The sequence below is a fragment of the Sapajus apella genome, unplaced genomic scaffold (assembly GCF_009761245.1).
Source record: "Sapajus apella isolate SASKATOON/1434 unplaced genomic scaffold, GSC_monkey_1.0 scaffold5, whole genome shotgun sequence".
Taxonomy (NCBI): Eukaryota; Metazoa; Chordata; class Mammalia; order Primates; family Cebidae; genus Sapajus; species Sapajus apella.
The window spans coordinates 41,498,478-41,524,297 of NW_022436945.1; the positions used below are offsets into that span (position 1 = coordinate 41,498,478).

At 38.0% G+C, this 25,820-nt stretch overlaps 2 protein-coding genes across 11 annotated transcripts in view; one reads left to right on the top strand and one right to left on the bottom strand.

Moving 5' to 3' along the window:
• Positions 1-8,518, top strand: part of TMEM165 (transmembrane protein 165) — a 39,258-nt gene extending 30,740 nt beyond the window's left edge. The window contains exons 5-6 of one of the 2 annotated variants that reach the window (XM_032274244.1): positions 4,593-4,698; positions 5,478-8,518. In XM_032274244.1, coding sequence (XP_032130135.1) covers positions 4,593-4,698; positions 5,478-5,554 — 183 coding nt within the window. In that variant the 3' untranslated portion in view covers positions 5,555-8,518. The remainder of the gene's footprint in view (positions 1-4,592; positions 4,699-5,477) is intronic. The other variant, XM_032274245.1, reaches the window with a different exon arrangement.
• CLOCK (clock circadian regulator) overlaps positions 7,542-25,820 on the bottom strand; it is a 115,350-nt gene continuing 97,071 nt past the window's right edge. For 8 of the 9 annotated variants that reach the window (XM_032274239.1, XM_032274237.1, XM_032274240.1 and 5 more), the window contains 5 exons: positions 25,046-25,198; positions 23,539-23,748; positions 22,194-22,396; positions 18,149-18,401; positions 8,529-15,105 (listed from right to left, as the gene is read on the bottom strand). In XM_032274239.1, the coding sequence (XP_032130130.1) occupies positions 14,926-15,105; positions 18,149-18,401; positions 22,194-22,396; positions 23,539-23,748; positions 25,046-25,198 (999 nt within the window). In that variant the 3' untranslated portion in view covers positions 8,529-14,925. Of the gene's footprint in view, positions 15,106-18,148; positions 18,402-22,193; positions 22,397-23,538; positions 23,749-25,045; positions 25,199-25,820 lie in introns of all 9 variants that reach the window. The other variant, XM_032274241.1, reaches the window with a different exon arrangement.

Consider the following 25,820-nt stretch of genomic DNA (forward strand, 5'->3'; position numbering starts at 1 on the left):
TTGCAGTGAGCTGAGATCGAGCCACTGCACTACAGCCTGGGTGACGGTGCGAGACTCTATCTCAAAAATAAAACCAGTTATTTATCTATCTATATATAGAACTTTAATGGCTGTACTCTATATTCTTCTTTATTTCTGGCCTTTTATTGGCTTTCAGATTGCCAGAATTGGGACTCAAAAGTAAGTGACCGTTTTGTTGAGGTGTTAGTGGTTCTGCCAGGGTGAGTTATAACAGCAGAATCATTGCATTTTTCTCTCTTCCATATGGCATAGACTCTGTGCCATAGAGTGACTTGTGAAACGCTTGAGGTTCCCTACCTCTGAGACACCCTGGTTCATTCTAGCAGCATGGAACATGCTGACTAGGTTTGCGTCTCTTACTGTATAATCACATTACTGCGCCTCCTTCATCCAAAAATGGGGATTACCTGCTTTGTGGATTGTTTTGTAGATGAAATAACACACACTCAGTGTTAGCCACGCTTCCATACTAAGTGCAGTGTGGGGATATTTAATGAGCTCTTAAAGGGCAAAATGTTCTGTTTCCGTTCCCTTAGTATTTCTGCTTTTGTTGGTAAGTTTTCCTATGAACCATGCATCGTCTAGTTCAGGCCATTTTAGTGTGCAGTTTTGTTTTTGCTTCCAACATGGTTTAATGTTTCCAAGTTAGATTTCACATAATCCTAGTGTCCTTTGAGATGTGAATTGGTCCTAGGCCAAAAAAAGGTAAGGGGGAAGGAATATATTCAGAGTCAAATTTGGCAAATAACTTATCTCTGTTTTTATTTTTAAAGACTCAAGAGCTGGGTGTGGTGGCTTATGCCTGTAATCCCAGCACTTTGGGAGGCTGAGGCGAGTAGATCACCTGAGGTCAGGAGTTCGAGACCAGCCTGGCCAGCATGGTAAAACCCTTTCTCTACTTAAAATACAAAAATTAGCCAGGCGTGCTAGCACACGCCTGTAGTCCCAGGTACTCCAGAGGCTGAGGCAGGAGAATCGCCTGAACCTGGGAAGCAGAGGTTGCAGTGAGCCGAGATTGTGCCCACTGTACTCCAGTCTGGGTGACAAAGCAAGACTCCATCTTAAAAAAAAAAAGACTCAGTATACAGATAAATAAAGACTGAAATATCCTATATTAAAGCAACTAGTTTAATATCAGTTTATTTTACTTAATCTAGTGAATTAAAAAAATTTGTTTTTGAGACAGGGTCTAGCTCTGTCACCCAGACTGGAGTGCAGTGGCACGATCTCAGCTCACCTCAACCTGCACCTCCTGGGCTCAAGCCATCCTCCCATATCAGCACCCCCAGGTCTGGTACTATAGGTACCCGCCACACGCCTGGCTAATTTTTGTATTTTTTGTAGAGACGGGGTTTTGCCATGTTGCCCAGGCTTGTCTCGAACTCCTGAGCTGAAGCAATCTGTCCACCTTGGCCTCGCAGAGTGCTGAGATTACACCTGGCCTAAATATCACTTTCAACCATCTTCTTGGGTAGCAGTTTATAAGACACAAGTAGAATTTGGGAAATGTAGTCCTGCTCTTCCATTCTTCACAGTGGATGCTTCAACCAGTTTCCTCTTCGCGTACACACTGGCCAGCAGCGGGCCTTCCCTCCTTCGGAGCGGCGGCAGTTCCCTTTCTTCATTCCCACCCACACAGTGGCAGCCTCCTCTGCCCTCCTTTATTCTGAATCCCACCCTTATGATATGCTTCGATTTTGCCTTTCTCCAGCCCAGTTTTGTGAGCATTGTTAATGTGTACCAATTTTTTCTCATCCTTTCAAAAAGAAAAAGCCCCTTTCCTCAATTCTGCATCTCTACCAAATCCCACTCTTCCCTTCTTGCAGTGTCAGAGGGCTTGGCAGTGATGGGAATAAGCCTTGGCTCTGCTCTCCTTGCATACTTAGCTCAGGGAACCCAGTTTCTGGCCTCACCAGGAGTCTTGTGCTTTGAGCTCCCTGTGGCCTTCAGTGGTGCCTCCCTTGGTCCTCATAGGAGGTGATTGCCTGGCCACCTGACCTGCTGTCTCCTGTGGACCCTTCTTTCTCTGTCCTTTCTTGAATGCTGCCTTTGTCCCTCATGATTATGCCATCGACATTCTTCTCTCTCTGCTCTCTCTATAGCAGGATTATTGTCTTTTTTTTGTTTGTTTTTGAGACAGTGTCTTGCTCTGTCACTCAGGCTAGAGTGCAATGGCACAATCTTGGCTTGCTGCAACCTCTGCCTCCTAGATTCAAGTGATTCTCTTGCCTCAGCCTCCCAAATAGCTGGGATTAGAGGCATTGGCCACCAAACCTGGCTAGTTTTTGTATTTTTAGTAAAGATGGTGTTTTACTCTATTGGCCAGGCTGGTCTCAAATTCCTGACCTCAAGTGATCTGCCTGCATTGGCCTCCCAAAGTGCTGGGATTACAGATGTGAGCCACCACGCCCACCTAAATTCAATTGACTCTTAACTTTAAAAGTCACATTAGTCTTACCATAATTCATCCAAAGAATTGTGGGAGAGAAACTTGGGTGTCATGCTAGATTTTTTTTTTTTTTTTTTTTTTTTAATTAAGAGATGGAGTCTTGCTTTGTCACCCAGGATGGAGTCTGTAGTGCAGTAGTGTGATCATAGCTCACTGCAGCTTTGAACTCTCTTTTTTTTTTTTGAGACAGAGTTTCACTCTTGTTGCCCAGGCTGGAGTGCAATGGCGCATTCTTGGCTCACCGCAACCTCTGCCTTCAGGGTTCAGGCGATTCTCATCTCAGCCTCCCAAGTAGCTGGGATTACAGGCATGTGCTACCACGTCTGGCTAATTTTTTGTATTTTTAGTAGAGACAGGGTTTCACCATGTTGGCCTGGATGGTCTCGATCTCTTGACCTCGTGATCCACCTGCCTTGGCCTCCCAAAGTCTTGGGATTACAGGCATGAGCCTCTGCACCCAGCCAGCTTCGAACTCTGTAGCTGAAGCGATCCTCTCACCTCAGCCTCCTGAATAGCTGAAACTACATGCACAAACCACTGCACCATTATTTTATTTTATTTTTTTAAGAGACAGGATCTCGCTGTATTGCTCAGGCTAGTCTTGAACTCCAGGCCTCAAGCGACCCTTCTGCCTTAGCCTCCTGAGTGGCTGACTCCACAAGGCTTGGCTCTGATATTTTTTTCATAAAGCCTATTACTCATCTATCATGGAGGTATGTTAATTTTGCTTTCTTAATTTCTCTCAAATTCCCCTGCTTTTCTCTGCCTATGGTCATCCACCCTGATCCAGGCCAAGGCTATTTCTTCTAGGGCTGTTGCAATAGCATCCCAGTGGATACCCCTCCTCCATTCTAGTTCCCCTCCAGTTCTTTCTCTCCACTAGATGTTTAAAAAATTTTTGGGCCGGGCATGGTGGCTCACACCTGTAATCCAAGCTCTTTGGAGGCCAAGGCAGGTGGATCACCTGAGGTTGGGAGTTCAAGACCAGCCTGACCAATATGGTGAAACCCCATCTTTTAAAAAAAAAAAAAATTTTTTTTTTTTGAGACAGGAACTTGCTTTGTTGCCCAGGCTGGATAGTAATCACAGCTCACTGCAGCCACGACCTCCTGGGCTCATGTGATTCTCCCACCTCAGTCTCCTGAGCGGCTGGGACCAACTTGTGCTTGCTAGGATTCCCAGCTAATTTTTAAAATTTTGTTTGTAGAGAATAAGGTCTCACTATGTTGCCTAGGCTGGTCTCAAACTCCCAGGCTCAAGAAGTCCCCCTGCCTCAACCTCCCAAAGTGTTAGGATTACAGGCATGAGCCACTGCACTGCCCCACTGGACTTTTAAAGCATAAATCTGTTGTTACTTTCCAGCTAAAAACTAACAAATGTCTGAGGACAGTCTAAACTCCAAGTTGATAGGGTCCTCCCTAACCTGGGCTCCCACCTACCCTCATGACCTCCTTTTGTGAACTGGTCATGTGCCCTGCAGCTGGTTGTCTGGTACTGCTGGTTTTTGCTTTCTACTTAGCGTGTTCCTTCTCCCACCAAACAACATCACATTCCCACTTCCCCCTGCTTATTCTTCAGGGCTATCTTTTCTGGCAAACTTTGATCATATATATTCCCCTCTCCCTGAATCTGATTGCCTGCTTTGCTCAGTTGGCATGTGTTTACTGGATAAATCCTTTGTTCCTGGCACTGAGGCGAGGTTTCTGTTCGCAGGAAGCAGAGGCATGCTATCTGCAAAGGTTTGACTGAGTTTTCTCATAGTACCAAACAGTACCTGAGAGAACAGGTGTCTAGCTTACAATCCTCCCTAGCACTTGTCGTACCAGTGCTACGTATTGCCTGTGAAGGAACTTTAATAAATACTGAACGGTTCGGTTAGCTTTATTTCATCAGGATTATTTCAACTTTACTAATTGATGAGGGTTATTTCAACTTGTAGGTCTAGTCTTGTGTACATATTCCTTCAAGCGGCTGTTATACCTTTCATAAATTTATTATACACCTGAATTTTTATAACCATGCTTTTTAATTGTTGGCCTCCATTTTTAGTGCTTCTATATCGTTAGGTTCTCAAGCAGCGGTTGCCTTGGTTTTGAATTAATGCTGTGACACTTGCTTCCAGGACCCCTATGGTGTAGCCGTGGGTGGCACTGTGGGGCACTCCCTGTGCACGGGACTGGCAGTAATTGGAGGAAGAATGATAGCACAGAAAATCTCTGTCAGAACAGGTAAGTCTTTAAAATTACAAATCAAATACCATTTAACATTTTAGAATCACTGAGAGATTAAAGGGTATTAGCTTTCATGATTTAAATTTCTGCTTCTGAAGTATACTTGGTCTTTGTAATTACCTACCATCTCTTAGAGGTATTACTCCTGGCATTGCATATATGGACTTTTTCACCATCTATGCAATGTAGAAGTTAGCAAATACAACTACTAACCTTGTATAAGTTAGCAAAATACAAAGTCGTCTTTATTGAATTCATAGTAGCTTCTTGTCAACATATTATCTTAGTAAAACAACTGTCATGTGGAAGTATGAGAAATTTTTGGCTTTAAAAACGTGCCTTAGAAACTGGAATCCTATGTGGAGACCATATGTACTGATTCTGTTGAAAATGTCCTGTGAAGCTACAGTTAGGTCTAGTGATGGAAGAATTGTCTCTTGGCTAGTCAGAAGACTTGAACATTTTCTTTTACAACTGGATTTAAAAATGAGTTCCAGTTCTGCCATAGCTTGTCAGCACTCTCCGGATCTAGTACAATCCTGTTATTTCTCAAAACAGTGCTGGAGAAAAACCCGATTCTTAACTGTTCGGAGTCGAGCATATTAAGTGTTGTTCCTTGCTATGTAAAGGGGGTTGAAGTGATTCTAGTTTGTTTTCAAGGTTAGTTTACTAGATTGGAAGAGTGATTGGCCGCCTCATTGGCTCCCTTTTCATTTTGTACAGCATCAAGGTATAGGAATTTAGCAGTATTTGACTTTTTTTCTTCTCTCTTCCAGTGACAATCATAGGAGGCATCGTGTTTTTGGCGTTTGCATTTTCTGCATTATTTATAAGCCCTGATTCTGGTTTTTAACAAGCTATTTGTTCATCTGTATTTAGTTTAAAATAGGTAATGTTATCTTTCTGTACATAGTGTACATTACTACTAAAAGTGATGGAAAAATACTGTATTTTGTAGCATTGGTTTGTGAGTTAGACCCATTTAATGAAAATATTGTGTCTGAGATATAATCATTGATTTTATTTGTAACAAGGAGTTTTAAAAGAAACCTGACTTCTCAGTGTGGGTTTTTCTTCTCTCCAGCATAATTACGTTACTATGGTCCCCATATCTGTTTTGGTGCAGAGCCGTTGTGCAGTGGGGTCTGCCATGTGATTTTCTTTCAGCACTGACCCCTCTTTTAAGGAATACACATTCCCTCCTTGATGACTTAAATGTTTTAAGAGGTTTACCTTAACATTTTTCTCGGGGAAAGAACGAATTAATTTCTATTTTTTAAAACATTTCCCTGAGCCAGTAAGCAGTAGTTTAATCATCTGTCTTTTCAAAATTTGGTTGCTTTTATAAAATGAAAGAGACATATACAATATTACTGTTATATCAATAACATGGTACAACAAGAACTGTCTACCAGGTCATTCTACCTTTTTTTTTTTAATTGGGTAGGACACCCAATATAAAAACAGTCAATATTTGACAATGTGGAATTACCCAATTAAAAGAGAATACTATGAATGTATTCATATTTTTTCTATTACTGAATAAACAATGTAACATAGATACAATATAAATAAAAGTGGTATGACTAGTGCTTGTTTTTCCTTGTGTGTTATATATAATTACCAGTATTGACAGACCAATTTCTAAAGCTGATGTAAAAACACTGATAAATATTTGAGATATGCCTAAAGTAGCTAAGCAGGCGCCAGGCATTGTTGTCACCCTTACCGTTCTATGAGGTAGTAGGTACTAATGTAAGGTTAAAAAAGAAAAAAGTAACTCACCCAAGGTTATATGGTAGAGTCACACCAGGCTGTTTAATTCCAGAGTCTGACATCGATTCATTACGCTAAGAGTACCTCGTATTTTCGTAGCAATCTCAGTCGTCACTGTTATTTGAGTCTGTTCTGACTTGACTGCTACTCCACCCAAGTAGCATAACAGCTGCTTTCTCTCAGCCTTTTATATTCTAGAATCATAGGCAGTAACACTCCCATTAATAGCCTCTCTGAACTGCAGGACAATTTCTACAGGAACTTCCATGTCTTTTGTGTGACGTATAATAGGAGACCCAGAGCAAATGAGGTTTATGAGCTACTGCAAAGGTCCGACAATGTATAGTAGTTTGCAATTGGAAGAGATTGTGAAAGAACCCAGTTCATCACCCATCACTGCAGGACGCCAACAATTGTCCTACATGGTAACTGTGAGGAAGATAGATAGCTACTACTGTGAAAAGATCTAAGAGGGGTCCTCAGCTAAAAAGTAGCTTTTAAATGTCAAGTTAGAAGTAGCACATATTCATCAAAAAGGTCATATTTGTAAACTTCAGAGTTCTCTGCTATAAGAAGTGTGTATCATAGGGTAGAAAACATGTCTTTGAATTAAGATAAACTCTGTGGTTAGACACCCCTATGTTGCCTTAGATTATTATAAGGAATGAGGAATTCTCACTAATACAATTTTTCTAAAAACAGAAGAGACAGTCCTTGTCAAGAGTAGCTGGTACCGTCAAATCCTAACGTCAGTTCAGGTAGCTTGGTCCCAGTACTGGCTTCATATGTGAATAACAGCAATAACTGGCTTCATGCCACAATCTTGTGGCAGAACATAATTCCTCTCAGAATTTGGTAAGTCAGACCTAGGGCTACAAGGTGAAAATCGCTACTGCAATTAGGCTCCATTGTTGAATAAAAGAAAGGGAAATGTCATTGATAGTGATCTTAAAATATTTAATAGTCTTTCTTTAAAATCCAAAATGTGATTCTTACAAGTTATGTGCCACATGAAGCAGGTGTTATTTTTTGAGAAATGCAGGTGATACTGAAAAACAAAGCACTGAGGTATTTTTTATTTTTAAAATTGAAGAAGGAAACAAAGTCTGGATCTAATTATTTTTACATTTACAAAAAAACTGCTACTGCTTGGCTCTTCTGCTATAATTTTAGGTTCTGAATACATGACAAGAGTATGGGAAAGAGCAGAATAATATAGTACACGCAGTTTTAAAAGCTATGCACATCATAACCTGGAATAATGATTACACAGCAAGAGGCCTGAGTGGAGGTAGGCTAACAACACATTTTGACTTTTTCTCCTCAAAGGATAGCTTTGAAAAACAAGTGTAACAAATTGTTACACCAAATTAAAATGGCAATATTAAATCGGTAACAAAACGATCCACATATTTTATACAATACTGTATTTCCAAACATACATAGGTCATGAAAATCAGAGAACCAAATATAGCACCGTTGAAACCATTCAATATCCCTCATGTGTCTATGCAATTTAGAATTTTGGCAGAAGACAACACCTGGAAAATGTCAGTTTCAATCTCTGTACATCAGTTTGGATTTCAATTAAATGTTTGTCTTAGTAAAAGATATTCTTATTTCAAGATCAATTAGCCATTTTTAGCTCCACCGTTTTGGAAGTAGAAATGATGGGCTACATCTACTTTTTAATTTAAAACCAAGAACCAAGCAGTAAGGACAGCAATGTCAAGAATATCACATTGAGAACCACACAGAACATTTTTATAAAGATTTTGGTGCATGTTTTTTACAACTACCAACTGAGGTTAACAATGAAAAGTTTACAAAGATAAAAAGTTTTTGTGTTTTTTTGCACTGACTGGTTTCAATACAGCACGGAATTTAAAAACTCATCTTTGGGCTTCAATCTTTACATAGAGTGAATATGAAAGTGCCATACTGAGGCCTTCCCCAACTTATACCATGGTAAAGATTTCAAAATCATTCTAGAATGGTCTAAATGATAGCTGTTCTGGCTGACATATCTTTTTGTTTGTTTGTTTGTTTTTAAAAAAGACATTTCGTGGCCAGTTTTTTTGCTTGAAGATGATTGGTTATACAAGACATCAATCTGAAGGTAACCACTTATTTTAACTTCTTAGCACTGGCACAACCATTGCCAGAAGTGAACTTGTGCTAGTCCAAGCCAACTCAAAAACACACATTATAAACATCTGAATGTCACTTTTAAAAGCGATGTCACAGTTTGTTTTCTAAGAAATTTAAAAGCATTTACTTGAAAACATTGTATCTTCAATTTAACCCTCAGAGTTAAGAAATATTTTTTAGATTATTAAATTCAATTGTGGTTGACGTGCTTTAATTACCATTCTTTAAGTTGTGTGCTGTACCTGGCCTGTGGGACTCCATAGCTTCTCTGAGTCCTAAAGGTAGAGGATTCTGTTCCAATGCATGTGAGTAAGACGGATCCTCAAATGTCTAGGCTTCCAATATTCCAGCACTGCTTTATCGGGCAGTGCTGCGTATGGAAATTTTATTTTGTTTTCAAAGGACCAAGCAACGTGACACTATATTAAAGACAGCAAACATTTTTTGTAGAATTTTTCAGTCTGTATACATTATTCCACCAAATTTAAGAACTTTAAATGGATTTTAATATGGATATGATAGTGGCAGCCATTAAAAGATGCTATTTCTTTTACTAATGTTTTTCCCAAATGGGCAAAATAGAGGGATTGTGTGCCCGTCACACTGGCCTTTGGCTGTGTTGGGGAAGTAATCATACAAAAAGTGCCCATAAAACAGAGAAGGCAGCAAGTGAAACGAGAAAAAGGTTGGAACCATATGAAGCAGATTTGAAAGGAGTATTTTTAAAATTCTCTCTTACATGACTTGAAGACAGGAGGGAAGTGCAGGGGCATCTGGAGTTGGGCCCTCCACTGCCGTCCTGAAGTAAAGCAGATTCAAACTGTCCGTAAAGATTATCGTGAGGGTTAGTGACTGACTGCAACCCAAATCAGACCCAGTTCTCTAAGAAGATTATGGTGCAAAACAAAACAAACCACAAATTAAATACATGACACTGAAATCACTTTGATGAGAAAACAGAACACACATTTTAAAATATAAATAAATACATTTAGCCATTTTTATTCAAGAACCCAGAGAACTGCTTTCAAAGCAAATGCTTCTTTGAACCCCTTTCTAAATTCTTTCATAAATACTTACTAGTTTGATTGTCACTTAATGCAGCACCTCAGTGTTTGCTGGTGGTGGTGATGGAATTTCACGTAATAGTCTCTCCATAAATTATATCCTATTCCACTAAATAATGTTTCCCTGAGGAAACCCAAGCAGCTTACAAAATACTGCTGAACACTCACAACAAAACCTGTGAAGTATTTTATTTAAGAAAAAAAAAAAAAAAGGAATGTAGTGTTATGACACGGGAAAAAAACTATGCGAAACAGTCACATGGAAAGAATTTTAATTTTTAAAATCCAAGTTTGTTTAATTTCTTGTGAACTGTTCAACATTGTTTTAAATATCCTGAATAACTGTACCAACAAAATTCATCCCCAGTGTTTCCACAGGAGACATTAAAAATCAAATTATACTTTTTTTCCTCTGACCAAAGTAGTCTTTTTCTCAGTCCTTTTTGTGCAAAAATAGTACAAGAGCAATTCAAATGGAAACGCTGAAATGACATGCCAACATTTCAGGGCACATTTAAAACACTCAGAATAATTCTTGAAATTATTATATTCTAAAATATTACTAGCAGTCACTTTTAGATTAGTTCTGTACATCTACTCAAACGGATGCAATTTTCCTAGACCTCTGAAAAATAAACAGGCTCATTGGTCTCTTTTGGTGTCCACACAATAGGCAAGATAGGTTTACAATAGTGTTTAAATCAAACTAGGCATCTATAATCTCCTGACTCCACCACATTCAAAACAAAAGTCAAAGTTCATTTGGCTGTCTTGAAATCACTCCCATAAACCAACTACGGTTCACCGGATCTAAACATTTCTCAGAAATGTGTCATTTTATATAATTTCACCTAAGTGATGATTTGGGGATCCTTTAGAAATGGTTAACGCCTAAGAACTTTATCAAAATGAGTAATTGAAATAAAGTGCTTGTTATATTTCAAAATGATGCTTTTAGACTGGTATGTTTGTTTTAAAGGTGTGTGCTATTCCTTCCATAAAGGATCCCCAGGCATGAGAGTTGGGTCTTCTCACCTGTCTCATAAAGCAGCAGCACTATCTTTTGGTAGGCTGACAATAGGCACATTACCCATGCGGATGAGGCTATACTAGTGCTATGGCAAAAGGGGAAGTAAATTAGAAAAGTGGGAGGCATGTAGAGGGTTCCTATTATACTCAGTTATATACAAATATATTAAATATACTATAAAAATAGTCGATTCTATTCCTTTGCAATTACTTCAGAAGCTCCTTTTAGAAGAATGCTCACCCAATCCAAACTTAAAAGGTTCTCTTTCTCCAAACACTTAAAATGGCAAGTGCCTTTGTGCTGTTTCTTCTCTACCATTCAAAAATTCCAATCAGCTTACTCCTGGCTATATTCACTCAGCAACATTAATATCCAGTGTTAACCCCTTCCAACAGGGACTCCTGTGGGATTAAGACAGGGCCACAGGTAATTGGAAAGGTTATAGACTTGAATGAGTTTTACACAAATATTCATCAACAAACTTTCAATTACCAAAGAAACAGAAAAAAGAAATACTAAGGTAAAATGCTATATGCATTCCACTTTTAAAAAGTTTGCCTCAATGTAGTGGAAACATTTTAAAACATGTTGAGTAATATCCAGTTTAAAAGAATTTTCACTTGTCTGCGTAGAGTACTTACTATTTTAAGGTCCCTTTCTAAGGCTTCTTGAACAAGGCTTCTTCTCCCTTCAACAAAGTGCTCTTCATAGAGCTGGACTGCTGCAGTGCTCCTAACGTCAAGCAGACTGCTTTAAGGCAATGACCAACAACTATAGCACTCCTAAAGAATCCAAACATTTTCACTATTCTACACTGAACATTCTATAACAAACTATTCAAAATCACTGGCATCTTTTTATTACTAATACATTCCTAAGCCAGATATAAATGACAACGGAGAGCACAGCACTCTCAAGTTACTCCCAGAATTTGGGATGCTCGGAGGCTAGACCACACTATTTACTCACATGCTACCTGCATCTCCCACACTTGTTCCTCCAATATGTTCCATTAAAAAAGTGGAGTACTTTTTAAGTGTCTGGGTTCTGGTTTGACACCACTCTCAGGAGCCACTTCATTAACACTTGTAGTTCTCACTTGCATTTGTTAAGCAATACTGACTCCCCCAATACCATAACTCCCAAGTCCAAAGCATGGTAACTGCAGAGTAGCTAGCATTTTTTATGAACCTCAATGGTTTCTTACCTAAAAAGTACCACCCAGAATAAATGTTTTTAAGAAAAATGAATATCTGAGAGTAAAGCAGAGGGAAGACTTTTTTTTTTTCTTTTTTTTCTTTTGTTTTAAAGAAGCTGGAAGGTGTTTCTATTTGGTATCTTTAAATCACAGGTTAGGGATTTTAACTTACAGCTTTGGCTATAGACATGAATGAAGAACAGACACTGCTGAATCTTCACTTGAATGCTCAAGTTTCATGGGGTGGGGTGGGGGGGATAGCTTTGCAACCCAAATTTAAGAGAAGCAGGAGGAAAACAAACAGCATTTAAGAGGCTGCTTTCCACCATTTCAGACTGACAGAAAAGCAGCTAGCTGCTCCTTTAAATTAGCAATGGTTAATTCCAAGCAGAAAAAAAGATGAGCTATGAAGAGCAGTAAGAATTATAAAGGAAAGATGTAATTTTCCCCCCCAACTATTTGCGGAGATGGGAAATACTTGAAGGGACTGGGGTAGGACAACGTGAGTAAACAGTTTATATGTTTACCTGGGGCTTGTCTTATGCTTTGCTGCTGCCAGCCTAACTATGTAGTACTCACAGTTTTTTTAAGTATAATATGTAGAGGACAGGCCTTAATGTAATTTTTTTCATTTCTTTTGTTAGCTAAATCCATATCACTAGGTATTGCCAATTAACAAATGAGGCACAACTCAGATATATATGGAATGGCTTAAGGTCAAGAAAGGCAATTTGAAAGGGGAGAGAAACAACGCTATTGCCATATCCTACAACATCCACCTTGTCTATATGTGCATATGGTCACATACATACATTTTCTGACAACTATTCTTGATATTCATGGGAATGTCGGAAATCTCCACTGGATGGTCACTTAGCTACAAGAGCTCCTTGATATGTTAATTACTGATTGGTATCTAGTCACACTTTTGTAGAAGGGTAAGTAGCAATTTTCTTTGGCTTTTTTCTTTTTCAACATTAATGTTCAAATTAATTGTGGCCAGGTAGAATTTTCTGCAGAAAGACAAAGTGTATGCCTTAAGGATAACAGCAAAGCAGAGGACAGAGAAGTCCTGCGAACTGGCTTAGTGTTCCCCTGACCTCTTTACCTAGCAATTCTGCATTAGGTTATTTTCATCATTCAGAACCTTTTCTGTTGAACAACCTAAACTCTGTTATACATTTTCTTTTGAGATCAATTTTGATTTATTACACTTGTCCTTCCTCTCCTCAGTAATAACATTTTTTATATTCTAATAAGGTATTTTCTACTTATTTTTTGTTCTATCACTATAAATTTTATTAGTACCATAAAATCTATAAAATGCTTTTTAAAACGTATGTAACTGGTATTAGAATTTATTACTTTTAGAATATGATATTGCCAAAGGAAATCTTAGTTCACGTTTAGAAGGCATGTGAGTTACAATATTCTAGTGTTGTAGTGAAAGCATAGCCAAATCTACCTCTTCTTTTTTCTTTGTAGGAATATCAAGATCATACTGAGCAAATATTTACTGGTAATTCTTAAATGACTATTTAAAGAAAAATGCTGATTTAGGAAACAATTTTAAGATCACATTAATAACTATGACAGTGTTAGGTTGTCATCTTTTATTTCTAAATTATTTGTACCTCCAGTCCAAGAGACTGATAGCAGTCCTCAAAGGAACTCACTAGGAGAATAATGACACTGACACCCACATGCTGTTAAAAATGTACTAAGGTTTCAAAACTGCTACAGAAACCAGACAATGAGTTCAAGATGGTGAGTTATCACCTGAATTAAAATCAAGGCACTATGGGGTTTTTTTCCCCTCAAATAACCCTGAATCATTTCTGACTAAAAGAAGCATTGAAATTGTGAAGGATAATAAAAAAGATTTCAACAAATCCCAAAAGTTAAAATTCCCATGATTGAGAATGTTAAAAAGTGCCTAAGATGTTTTGTGTGCAAATTTTACCTCTATAACTGAAACATTCTTGAAATTACTTTCAGGCTTGTTGAAAACCATTTACACAAATATTTCCAACTATGAACTATATCAAAATATGCAATCAAGACTCCCAACCACCTAAAATAAAGCAGTGCAAATCCTATTTTCAAACATAATTGAAAAATAATGAAATGAGGGATATTTCTGAATAACTTGAAAATCCTGTTGTATCAATAATTTAACCTGAAAAAAAAAAAATCCATTCCCAGCAGCACATCATACCTCACTGAACAAACTGTGACATCACAGCCAAAGTATGAACAAAAAAACTTGTGCCCCGGAAAAGTGAATAGAACACTACTGTGTTGTAAACAAAAGGAAAAACAGAGGATGGATCAGTTTGCACATGGTGTCAGAATCTCAGGAAAGGTGCTCATACCTGTAAGGAAGAGATAATGCTTTCATGCAGCATACAAAATGTTTTGCTTTCTCTTCTTTTATCCAGACATACACATATTTTTACATCATCTGTACATAGAGAATTTGAACCTACACAACATTCTGAAAGTAATTACTGCTCCATCATTATCTGAAAAGGGGGAAGGTTTGGGGAGGGGGTAGCTACCAAGTCTACTGGACTGTCTTCATGGCATCATTGTAAGCAAACCCCTGACATGGCAGTGGTATGTCCTCTCTAACACTTGATAAGAGGCACAGAACCACTAAAAGTTACTAACATTGTTAGTGCCTTTCTGATTCACTGGAGGTCATTTCATAGCTGAGCTTAACATTTGGCAATATATTCTTTTTCCATCAAAAAATATCCGGGCAACTAAAACACTGTCAGAATTGGCTATGCCCCTATGATTACCTCCTGCTGGCTGGTATTTAATGTACATCTGTAGCACTAGGCAGCATTTCTCTGCGAACTAATTCCAGGAACTAGAACACTCAATACTGCATCTCATGAAACTGCTGGAACTTTTCCTCTTTTCCTCAGGTCATTTGAGTAACTCTTAATGGGCCATCCCTTTCCTCCCTTGATGTCAGAGAGGAAGTGCATGTGCTACTGTGGTTGAACCTTGGAAGGGTCGGGCAAGCTGTCAGTCCTGTGCCGGCTGAGTTGCTGCTGTTGCTGAGACTGATGTTGCTGGTGATGTGACTGAGGGAAGGTGCTCTGTTGTAGAGGAAATGCAGCAGAGAGGATGAGCTGAGTTGAGGGATTCCCATGGAGCAACCTAGAAGTCTAAAAAACAAATGCATTATGCAGCATTGCTTTACTCCCTTTATGCCACCCACATAAGATTTACTCACACTCTCCCATCCATAGGGACAGAATCCTTAAAATTCTACATAATGCATATCATTTTTGCTCTTTGGTTTAAAAACAAATGCATTATGCAGCATTGCTTTACTCCCTTTATGCCACCCACATAAGATTTACTTACACTCTCCCATCCATAGGGACAAAATCCTTAAAATTCTACATAATGCATATCATTTTTGCTCTCTGGTTTAAAAATTATACTTTGGAAAATGCTTATGAGGGTATGAGAGAGTTTCATTTTTTAAAGGGATCTAAGCTGCAGATTTTATGGTATAGAAAGCAATCTATATCTTGAGCCAAATCACGCATGTTCTTTCACTTTCTGTCCTAAAGACCCATATTTTAAATTATAAAATTTGAGTATAGTTATGACTCTATGAAAAACAAATACTCTGAGGCCAAACAGACAATGCCTTCTGCACGCAGGTTTGCTCAGCTGGTTAGAGCATCACACAGTTTTAAGTGGCAGGAGCATGGGCCCAGAGGTAGACTGGGGCTGCCCTACTTACCACATGTGTGACCTGGTCAACTGTTTACTTCTCTGGGCCTCAGTTTCTTTCTTTACAAAATAGGATTAACAGTGCCTACCACATTGAGTTCTTAATGAAGATTAAATATTAATATTATTTAAAAGCACCACAAATATGAAGGCAAAGTTGGAGCCATAGGTCTCATAAGAGGCAGCGTGGTATAAAGAAAAACAAAATCAAAAAAGGTACAGGGTTTGCAGGCAGAAGCCCTGCATTTGAGTTTTGCTCTGCCATTGTAAGCATGCGACTTTGGGCAAGACTCAAATATATGAGCGTCAGTTCCTTTCACTAAATTTTTACTTCTGACATACTGTTCATTATAACTCTCAGATACAAAAAAACACAATGGAAAGAAAGTGAATTTTTATAGTGAAAGTCCTTCCCATTACTGAGAGTACAACTTGATGCAGGGTTCTTAATTTCAAAATGGATCTGTGGTGGGTGGTTTTTGCAAATGTATATGAAAGAAACATGCAAGATCACACACACAGAAGAACAAATCCTTGACAACCCTTAAAGACTACTACACTTTGTCAAGGACCTTCAGAGTTTTCTTTCTCTGTTATTAGGAAAAGCTGTGTAAGGCAAAGACTTCAGTATACTTATGAGCCTTATAAGTTTATAACAGGAGCATGCTTTGGAACTAGGTATTACACGATTTACAAAAGCCAAATTGTTCACTACCTACATACAAGTGCATTTATGAGGGCTACTGCCTATCTTATTTCTTTGTGGGTCCTATGTCTTTGGGATGCCATTTTATTTATTTATTTATTTTCTGAGAATGTTCATTATTATTTTTTTTTGAGATTAAGTTTTGCTCTCGTTGCGCAGGCCTGGAGTGCAACGGAATGATCTTGACTCACCACAACCTCTGCCTCCCAGGTTCAAGTGATTCTCCTGCCTGAGCCTGCTGAGTAGCTGGGATTACACGTGCACGCCACCATGCCGGGCTAATTTTTTGTGTTTTTAGTAGAGACGGAGTTTCACCATGTTGGTCAGGCTGGTCTCAAACTCCCAACCTCAGGTGATCCGCCTGCCTTGGCCTCCCAAAGTGCTGGGATTACAAGTGTGAGCCACTGCACCCGGTCAAGAATGTTCATTCTTTTAAAGGTCTTTGTTCCTTGACAAACTTAGAAGACTGAGATGTTAAGGCAAGTCCTCTCCTTTTTTAAGCTTTTGCTTAATTCTTATTGGATATATTTTCCCTACTTAATAATTTAGAACTCATTTTAAATTCTTGTTATGACTTTATTTGTAATAGTAGCTACCCCAGTTTTATCTGCAGCACAGGCTTAAGGTCTAAGAGACTGTTATGACTCAGATAATTAGGAAACTAGCCTGTTTCAGTTTTCCGCATCACAAAGACAAGGATTATATTTCGACCACGACACAAAGGGTGACAAGTTAAGACTGTATTTATGCCTGAATATAGAGTACAAAAATCACATCACGTGTTATATAACTTAAATTGACGGTACGTGCTTGGCCTAGATAAAGTGGTCTCTAGTACACATCCAGGTTAGCCTCCATTCAAAATTGCTCCTAGAAGGAGAAAAGTTGGATTTCTAGTATAGATCCTGAGGTCCAGATAAGGGTTTTGTTGATTTCTCTGTTCAGGATCCTGCCCTAGTGACTTTCTTCTATATCTTATAGATAAGGAGAGCCTGTCTGATTTACCTCCATTTCTGTGTCTCTATTTTGGCTAATCCAAATATCTATTACATTTGTCAATATAGTGGTCACAAATAACAGCCAGCTATGTGCCTTCTCTTTTATTCGGTGATTTGCAAGCATTATTATTCCATGAGGTGTTAACTACTATGACCTCCACGTTACAGGTGACGTTTAGCAAGAGTAAGCAACCTGCCAAGGGTCACGCAGTACATGGTGCAGCAGTGACTCAACCCAAGAGCAGGTGGACTTTACAGCTCAAGTTGTTAGCTATGATATATACTACATTTCCACAGTATTTCTCCTCTGATATTAATTTATAACTGAAAACTTGTAATAAGATTGAATTAAACAAAATAATTTAAGATGATACCTATACTAGTAAAAAGAAATCCCTGCTCTGTATAGAGAATTTATGGTTGGCTAGAAAAAAAGAGGAGGAAAGAGGTGCCTTTGCTTAAATTCCAGAAACTCTAGCCAGAGACTGAGAAAACAGGTGGGCAGGAAGTAGGCCACTCACTCTATCCAGCAGTTCTGATGATTGCATATGCCCAATGGCAGGATTAAAGTCTTCCCAAGACTAGCTAGGGAAGAAAAAATCACCAACCAGGACAAGCTTTCTATCTTTGTAGAGATTTAAACTGTACAATAAGCTTTTGTGAATTTTTCACATCACTCACAAAACCGTTCACTTAATACTTAATTTCGTTACATGAAAGTAAATGGGTTTGAAGCAGCTTCCCTATGGAAAGAATTACCTGTAAAAACTGTTGCGGTGGCTGGGTCAGCTGAGCCTGAGATGGTTGCTGAACTGAAGTGAGCTGCTGCTCCTGGGAGCTCTGCTGCTGCTGCTGTGTTACTGACAATGTCTGTGACTGTTGCTGTTGTGTAGCAAAAGTAGGATATGCAGTCACCACCTGGCCCATGAGCATAGTACTAGGTACCATGACTGCCCCACAAGCTACAGGAGCAGTCACTAATTTGGTCACAAGTTGTTGACCTTGAGAAAATCTGTTAGAAGAAAGAAGGAAAAAAAAATGGAGTCCAAAGTACAAGGTATACATCATAAAAGGCAGTGGAGTGAATACTTATCTAAGATAATATCCAATTATAATGCCAATTTAAGTTTTTCAAAGTCTATATATTCCTATTTTGTTTCATTTTAAAAGATTCCCTTTGGCATAACAGTAAAACAAAAAATTCATACAGCAAAATCAACGTATAACAAAAATACAAAATGTTTTTGGAATATCTGCATTCAAATGAAGTTAGATCCTTACCTCACATCGTAGACAAAAATTAATTTGAAATGGACCAAAAACCAAAACATAAGAGCTAATGCTATGAAACTCTTAGAAGAAACACAGGGGAAAAGCTTCATGATTTTGGATTTAGCAATAATTTCTGGGATATGATACCAAAAATATAGGCAACAAAAGAACAGATAAACTGGACTACATCAAATTAAAAATTTGTGAATCAAAGGGCACTATCAACAGAGCAAAAAGGTAACCCACAGATGGGAGAAAATATCTGCAGATCATCTATCTGATAAGGGATTAATAACCAGAATGTCTAAGAGCTCCTTCAACTCACTAACAATCAACCCAATTAAAAAAATGGGCAAAGGTCAAACCTCAATAAACATTTTTTCAAAGAAGATACACAAATGGCTAACAAGCACATGAAAAGGTGCTCAACATCACTAATCATTAGAGAAATGCAAATCAAAATGACAAGACACTACTTTATACCCATCAGGACGGCAATTATAAAAAACAAACAACAGAAAATGACCAGTGTTGGCAAGCAAGTGGAAAAACGCTTGTGCAGTGCTGGTGGGAATGTAAAAATGGTGCAGCCACTATGAAAAACAGTATGCAGTTCCTCAAAAAAGTTACTATAGAATTATTATATGAAGGAATTTCACTTCTGCTTATATACCCCCCCCCCAATGAAGGCAGGGACTCAAAAAGATATTTGTACACCCATAACCATAAGCAGTGTTATTCACAAAAGCCAAAAAGTGGAAGTAACCCAAGACTCCATTATCAGAATGAATATGCAAAACATAGTAGAGTGGAATATTACCTAGCCTTAAAAAGGAAAGAAATTCTGACAATTTGCTGTAACATGGATGAACCCTAAGAACATTATCCTAAGTGAAATAAGTCATTCACAAAAGGACAAATACTGTATGATTCCATTTATATGAGGGACTTGGACAGAAAATAGAATGGTGGCTGCCAAGCACTGGAGAGAGAAGAATGGGAAACTTGTATAATGGATATGGAGTTTCTGTTTAGGAAGATGAAAAAATTTCTGGAGATGGTTAGGGGAGATGGTAACAATCATGAGAATCTACTCAATGACAATGAACTGTATACTTTAAAATGGTTAACAAGGTAACTTTTATGTCATTTATATTTTTCCACAATAAAACATTTAAAAAATATATAAAAAATAAACCTTTTTCTTTTTATAAAATTACTAGGTACCTGGAATCAGATATATGTGACACATGATTTATGTTCATGAATAAACATAAAGCTATCATAATTTTTTTAAACTCTAGGATTATAGAAGAAATTTACACAAAATTGTATCTTAGAAATTTGACATTCTAATAGTGAATAAAACTCCTCAATTTATGAATTTATCAATGCAGCAGTGTCCACTGGGCTAAAATTCATTATTTTTTCCCTCTTTCCCTGCTTCCTTTTGCTTTTTGAAGTGAAAGAACAATAACAACAACAAAAAAAAAAAAAAAAATAACAACAACAACAAAAAAAGATGCTTCTTTGTAAACAATATTATTTCCATTTGCCTTTTCTGTGAGATGAAGTTAGTTTATAACACTGGCCATTTCAGTGAGATATGACCCTAATGTAGATGTGACATGACATAACTGCACTTACAAACTGTTTAAAGTATATAACAATATTACACTTAGTACAGAGACATACTTTATTATTTATGTTCCACAAGACAAAATAATTTCATTTCAAATCCATGTCAGATCTTGAAAATAAAATACTGTATTTTATATACTATACAACCAAATACTTTAATGCAAAACAACAAAGAATTAAAATTATCCATATTAAGCCCAAAGAAAAGAAGTATTTACAAAGTACACTTAGTCACAGAAGTGCCAAGTGCTGATTTCTCTGTAATCTTAAATGAAATTAGTACTTGAATCAGCCCATGGTTCACTGGTAAATGTGATAAGAACATTTTCTTTAATCTGCTTGCACGTTAACTCACACTTCTGCAGCTTTGTATACACAGCTCCCTCTGTCCAGAATGCCTCCCTAGATTCTGTGCCACACCCACACCCAAAGCAAAGCTCTTGAAGAGTCAGGGCAAGTATCTCTGCCTGTGTGAAGCTTTCCTGACCATACCTTTATTCACCTGCTTGCCTCAACCCATGAAACTACTCACTTCCTCCCTTCTAAAGACCTCTAAAGTATTCATTACACCAAACAATACTGATTTGTTTAAGCTTTTACTAGTCTGGTCTTTCCTTTGGGAAAGGAATGATGCCATACTCATCTAGGTAGGCCATCAAATGTTTGCTAAGATATGGTTTCTGTCCCCACTCAAAAGACAGATGTTCAGGGAAATGCAACTTAAAACCACAATGAAATACCACCTTACTCCAGCCAGACTGGCCATTATTAAAAAATCAAAATATAGGTTGGCACAGATGTGGTGAAAAGTGAACATTTACACACTGCTGGTGGGAATGTGAGATTTCTCAAAGACCTAAAAATAGATCTACCATTTGACCCAGCAATCCCATACTGGGTATCTACCCAAAGGAAAAGAAGTCATTGTATCAAAAAGACACCTGTGTACATATGTTTATCACAGTACAATTCATAATTCCAAAGATACGGAATCAACCTAAGTGCCCATCAACCAATCAGTGGAGAAAGAAAATGTGGTACGTATCTACCATGGACTACTACTCAGCCACAAAAAAAGAATAATGTATTTTGCAGCAACTTGGATGGAGCTGGAGGCCACTATTCTAAGTGAAGTAACTCAGGAATGGAAAACCAAATCCCATATATTCTCACTTGCAAGTGGGAGCTAAACTATGGTTACAGCAAAGGCATACAGAGTGATATAATAATAGACTTTGGAGGAGGATGGTGGGGGTGAGGGATAAAAAACTACATATCGGATAGAATTTGTACTCCTCAGGTGATCAGTGCACTCAAATAAGTCACAGATGGTTGTTTTTCCAGAGCAGTCCACAAAACCTTCCTGTAATACATGTTTAAAGCACTTGAGCTTTGAAATCAAGACATCAAGGTCTGTGTTCAGAACACCCTCCCTCATCACCTTAACTAGCTATAGACCCCTTGACTAATTACTAAAAACCCACTTTTTTCTTATCTGGGAAAATAAGACCCTTATGTACATTTTCTTTTAATAAATGAAAATTTGAGATAATGTATTTTTTTGAGTATTTAACAAACTGAAAAAAGGTAAGTGACCCTAACCATTGTTACTACATGGCATAGCATCTATATTGAAAAGACAAAAGCTTCACAGTCATAAGCCTTTTGTAAGAGTGTGCTGTAGAATTTGTATTCTACAATATTTTGTAGCATATTTTCGGACAAGAAACAAAATTTGTTGTTATCCTCTAATTATGAAGTCTTCAAACAATGAATACGTTCTGTAAATTTAAGAATACTGGCTGTAGTGAGCAACACATTAAAAAAATCAAATTACTGTTTTCTAATCAGTTTACAATTTTGAAAATAACAAACGAAATATGACAACCACCTTATCTGCCTGTCCTGAGTGAACGTAGTTACGGCAGCACTCTGGGTGCTGTTTTGTGGCATACTGGATGGAATCTGGACCATGCTTCCAGCGGCAGGCTGAGAAATCACCATAGTGTTATACAGTGGGGCTGTAAGAGTGCTCTGTGTCTGACTGGGTAGAGATGTTTGCTGACTATGCCCACTCAGAACATTCTGTTGACTCTGTTAAAAAAAGGGAGATTTTATAGACAGATTAACTGAAAATAATTACTTGGGAATTATGCTAGAACTCATCACTCTGACAATATGACAGAGAAAGAAGCGGCAGGATATATTACTCTGGGAGAAATATAACCACAAAGGAATGACTTGTAGTAACTGAGAATTAATTAGTCTTAAATATCTGCTTGAAGGCAAGCTTTGACTTTAGAATGGAGTGTGATCGTAATAGAGATGATATAAAATATACACAGAGAATTTCTGTTAAATGCCCAAAGTGAATGACTAATTAGTGGGCATTTTTATATTTTTCATTTAAATCCTTGAGATTTATACTCACAGATGTACAGTAATTACCAACATTTTTTGGAATATTCAATAAGCCATTACTGATCCCCCACCCCTCTAACAGTCTATTCTGCACGTATGGTAACAGGCTTCCTGGTCAACCTCTTTTACAAGTCATACCTTTTTAACATATAGAAAAAGTCTAAGAACTTACAAGAACTTGGTATAACTATTAGACTATATATATATATATATATATATATTTTTTTTTTTTTTTTAAATAAAGATGGGGTTTCACCATATTGGTAAGGCTGGTCTTGAACTCCCGACCTCAGGTGATCCGCCCGCCTTGGCCTCCAAAGTGCTTGGATTACAGGCGTGAGCCACCACGCCCAGCCTAGACTACATCTTCAAACCGACTGTGACATACTTTAAAGCTCGGCCGGGTGTGATGGCTCACGCCTGTAATCTCAGCACTTTGGGAGGCCGAGGTGGGCAGATGATCTGAGGTCGGGAGTTCGAGACCAGCCTAGCCAACATGATGAAACCCCATCTCTACTAAAAATACAAAAATTAGCTTGGCGTGGTGGTGGGCACCTGTAATCCCAGCTACTTGGGAGGTTGAGAGAGGAGAATCACTTGAAGGCAGGAGGTGAAGGTGGCAGTGAAAAACAAAAGCTGATACTAACATAATTTGCACAAAATATTTAATAATCACTCTCAATACTATACTTTCGGAATACTATTTACAATTTTGAAATATGATATTTTATCATTAGAATTTGATTTCTGTCTCAGCAAGAGTTTACATTTCATCCACTGATCGCTCCATAGCCCACTGTGCCCAGTAACATTACCTGAGTTGATGTACTCTGCAAAGTCTGTTGTTGTATCATGTGCTGAGTTGTGCCAATATGTCCAGTATTCATTCCACTTTGAATCTGGTTAGAAGGAACAACCTGGCCTTGCATGTTTATAGGTGCAAGTTGCTGGATGTTAGATGAATTTCCAGAAGAAAGTTGAACAGAACTAAAATTCAACCCAGGATTTGACTGTTGCAAAAACATCTTTAAAAATAAAGATTATGTTAAAATAAGCTTTGTAGATTGAAAAGAAAGAATAATGAGAGCATTAAAAAGAAGGCAAAATCAAGCTACAAAGTAAGTTTAAAAAGCAAGTAACAAGATTAAATCACTTTGAAGAATTAGCATTAAATAATTAGTGAACAAAACATGAAGCTTCATATTCAATCTTCAGTTATCTTAATTTTATCATGTTTCCAATCGTTAGAAAAAGTATAACTCAGTGCTACTTAGTCTGTGGACTGGCAGCTTTGCATCACTTATGATTTATAATTTATAACCTTAGAAGTAGTTTTCACTCCAAGTTTCCCTTTACCAAAGTAGTCATTGTCTCCTAGAGTGGTCCTGCTGGTTGGTCATATAGGACTAATTTGAATCATTCCAACTGGTATCTTAATAAAAATATTACTGATGATTGATTTATAAATTCTGTACCCAAGATGTACCTAAAACTTTATTTAAAATATGATTTTTATATTATGAATTCAAACTTACTACAATTTGTGGACTGGTTAAAAAAAATGACTGGAGAAACTAGGATGTTGGTAGAAATACCCTCAGGAATGAATTATCTTTAGAGACTGTAAGCATAATTGTTGGGGTCACTACTTGCCAGGGTCTGTCCTGCAGACCTTGACTCAATAATGGATGAATGTTCATTTAGACACAGATCTTCAGTCTAAGAGTGGCTGGGGTGTCTGTGGCCACTCACAGGCACTTGAGGAGAGTGCTATAAAGAGACAGCAGCAGACAGTCCTGACAGGCTGGCCAGCATTTATTGAGCACACATTAAATGACAAAGGCTTTGAGTCAACACCACTAGAGGGTAGAGGTTAAAGGCCAGGTTCTGAGGCTTAAAGCAAACACCATTAGTGGGTAATATCTTTGGTTGACCTCCCCATCAAGAGAGCTATCTGGAATGATTAAAGGTTAATTTTAGGATCACATGAGTAAACAAGTTAGGTAAACTCCTTATATTCCTTTGTTTCTACTCTAATTTATTTAACTAAGGGGACAAGGCTGCTTTCAGCCAAGTATTATAGTGAAAACTTTTGGGTCTTCCAAAAAGGTTTGTGTATATTCTCTATAACTAAAGTTTCACCCACCAGCCTGACTGAATCCTTACACATAATCATACTTAGTAGGTAACCAGTGAATATTTATTGAACAGAATTGATAAAACTTATCTCTTGCATCTCACTTTTAATTAAGAAAAGTTAATTTTCCTAAAAGTCCAAAATATGAATGAGATGCTTGCTTTGTATTCAAATATAACAATTACCTGCAGCCCCTGACCATGGACCATCTGAAGCTGTTCTTGAATTTTCCTTAGTTCTTCTTGTTGCCGATGAATATTTGCTTCTATCATGCGTGTCCGTTGTTCCAGTTGGTCTTTCAGATGCTGCATGGCTCCTAATTGAGCTGAAAACTGAAACTAAAGTACCACATATGGAAAAAGCATAACATACTTTAGAATTACTTACTCCTTATAATTGTGCAACGTGAAAAGCAAGCAGTGTAACAGGAGTTAAGAATGTTATGCCAGTTAAGCCTCTTAGTTCCTAATCCACCCACCTTTGCTCTGCTTTGTGATATTGGACCTGGACCTTAAAATATTTCTCCTTTGCCAACAGGCACAAAGTTATCCATGTCAGTAGATGGTGCTGGAGGGACACTGCAAAGACAGTTCTGGTGCTTTTCCTACTTGCTCTCATGTTGGGATACGAGTGGGAAGCTTCCCAATTAGGCTTGTTGGCTCCGTAGCCAGCAGCTTTCCAGCAAGTCTCAATGACATCCTAGTGGGCAGCTTCCCTGCAAGCTTTACCAGTACCCCAGCTGATGGTTTCCAGCTCTCTAGCTCTAATCTGTGGCATGTCAGTGAACTTCTCTATTATCCAATTGTTATAGCCACATCTGCCCCAAGAAGATCTGCATCTCAGCTTGGCATGGGGGAAGACGAGGTGAGGAGGTTAGGAGCTTATGGGGAGTCTTCTAAGAATGTTTCTTCCTTGGGTACTCTCCGTCTGCCTTAGTTAGTGGCTGCTCTCTGCATCTGA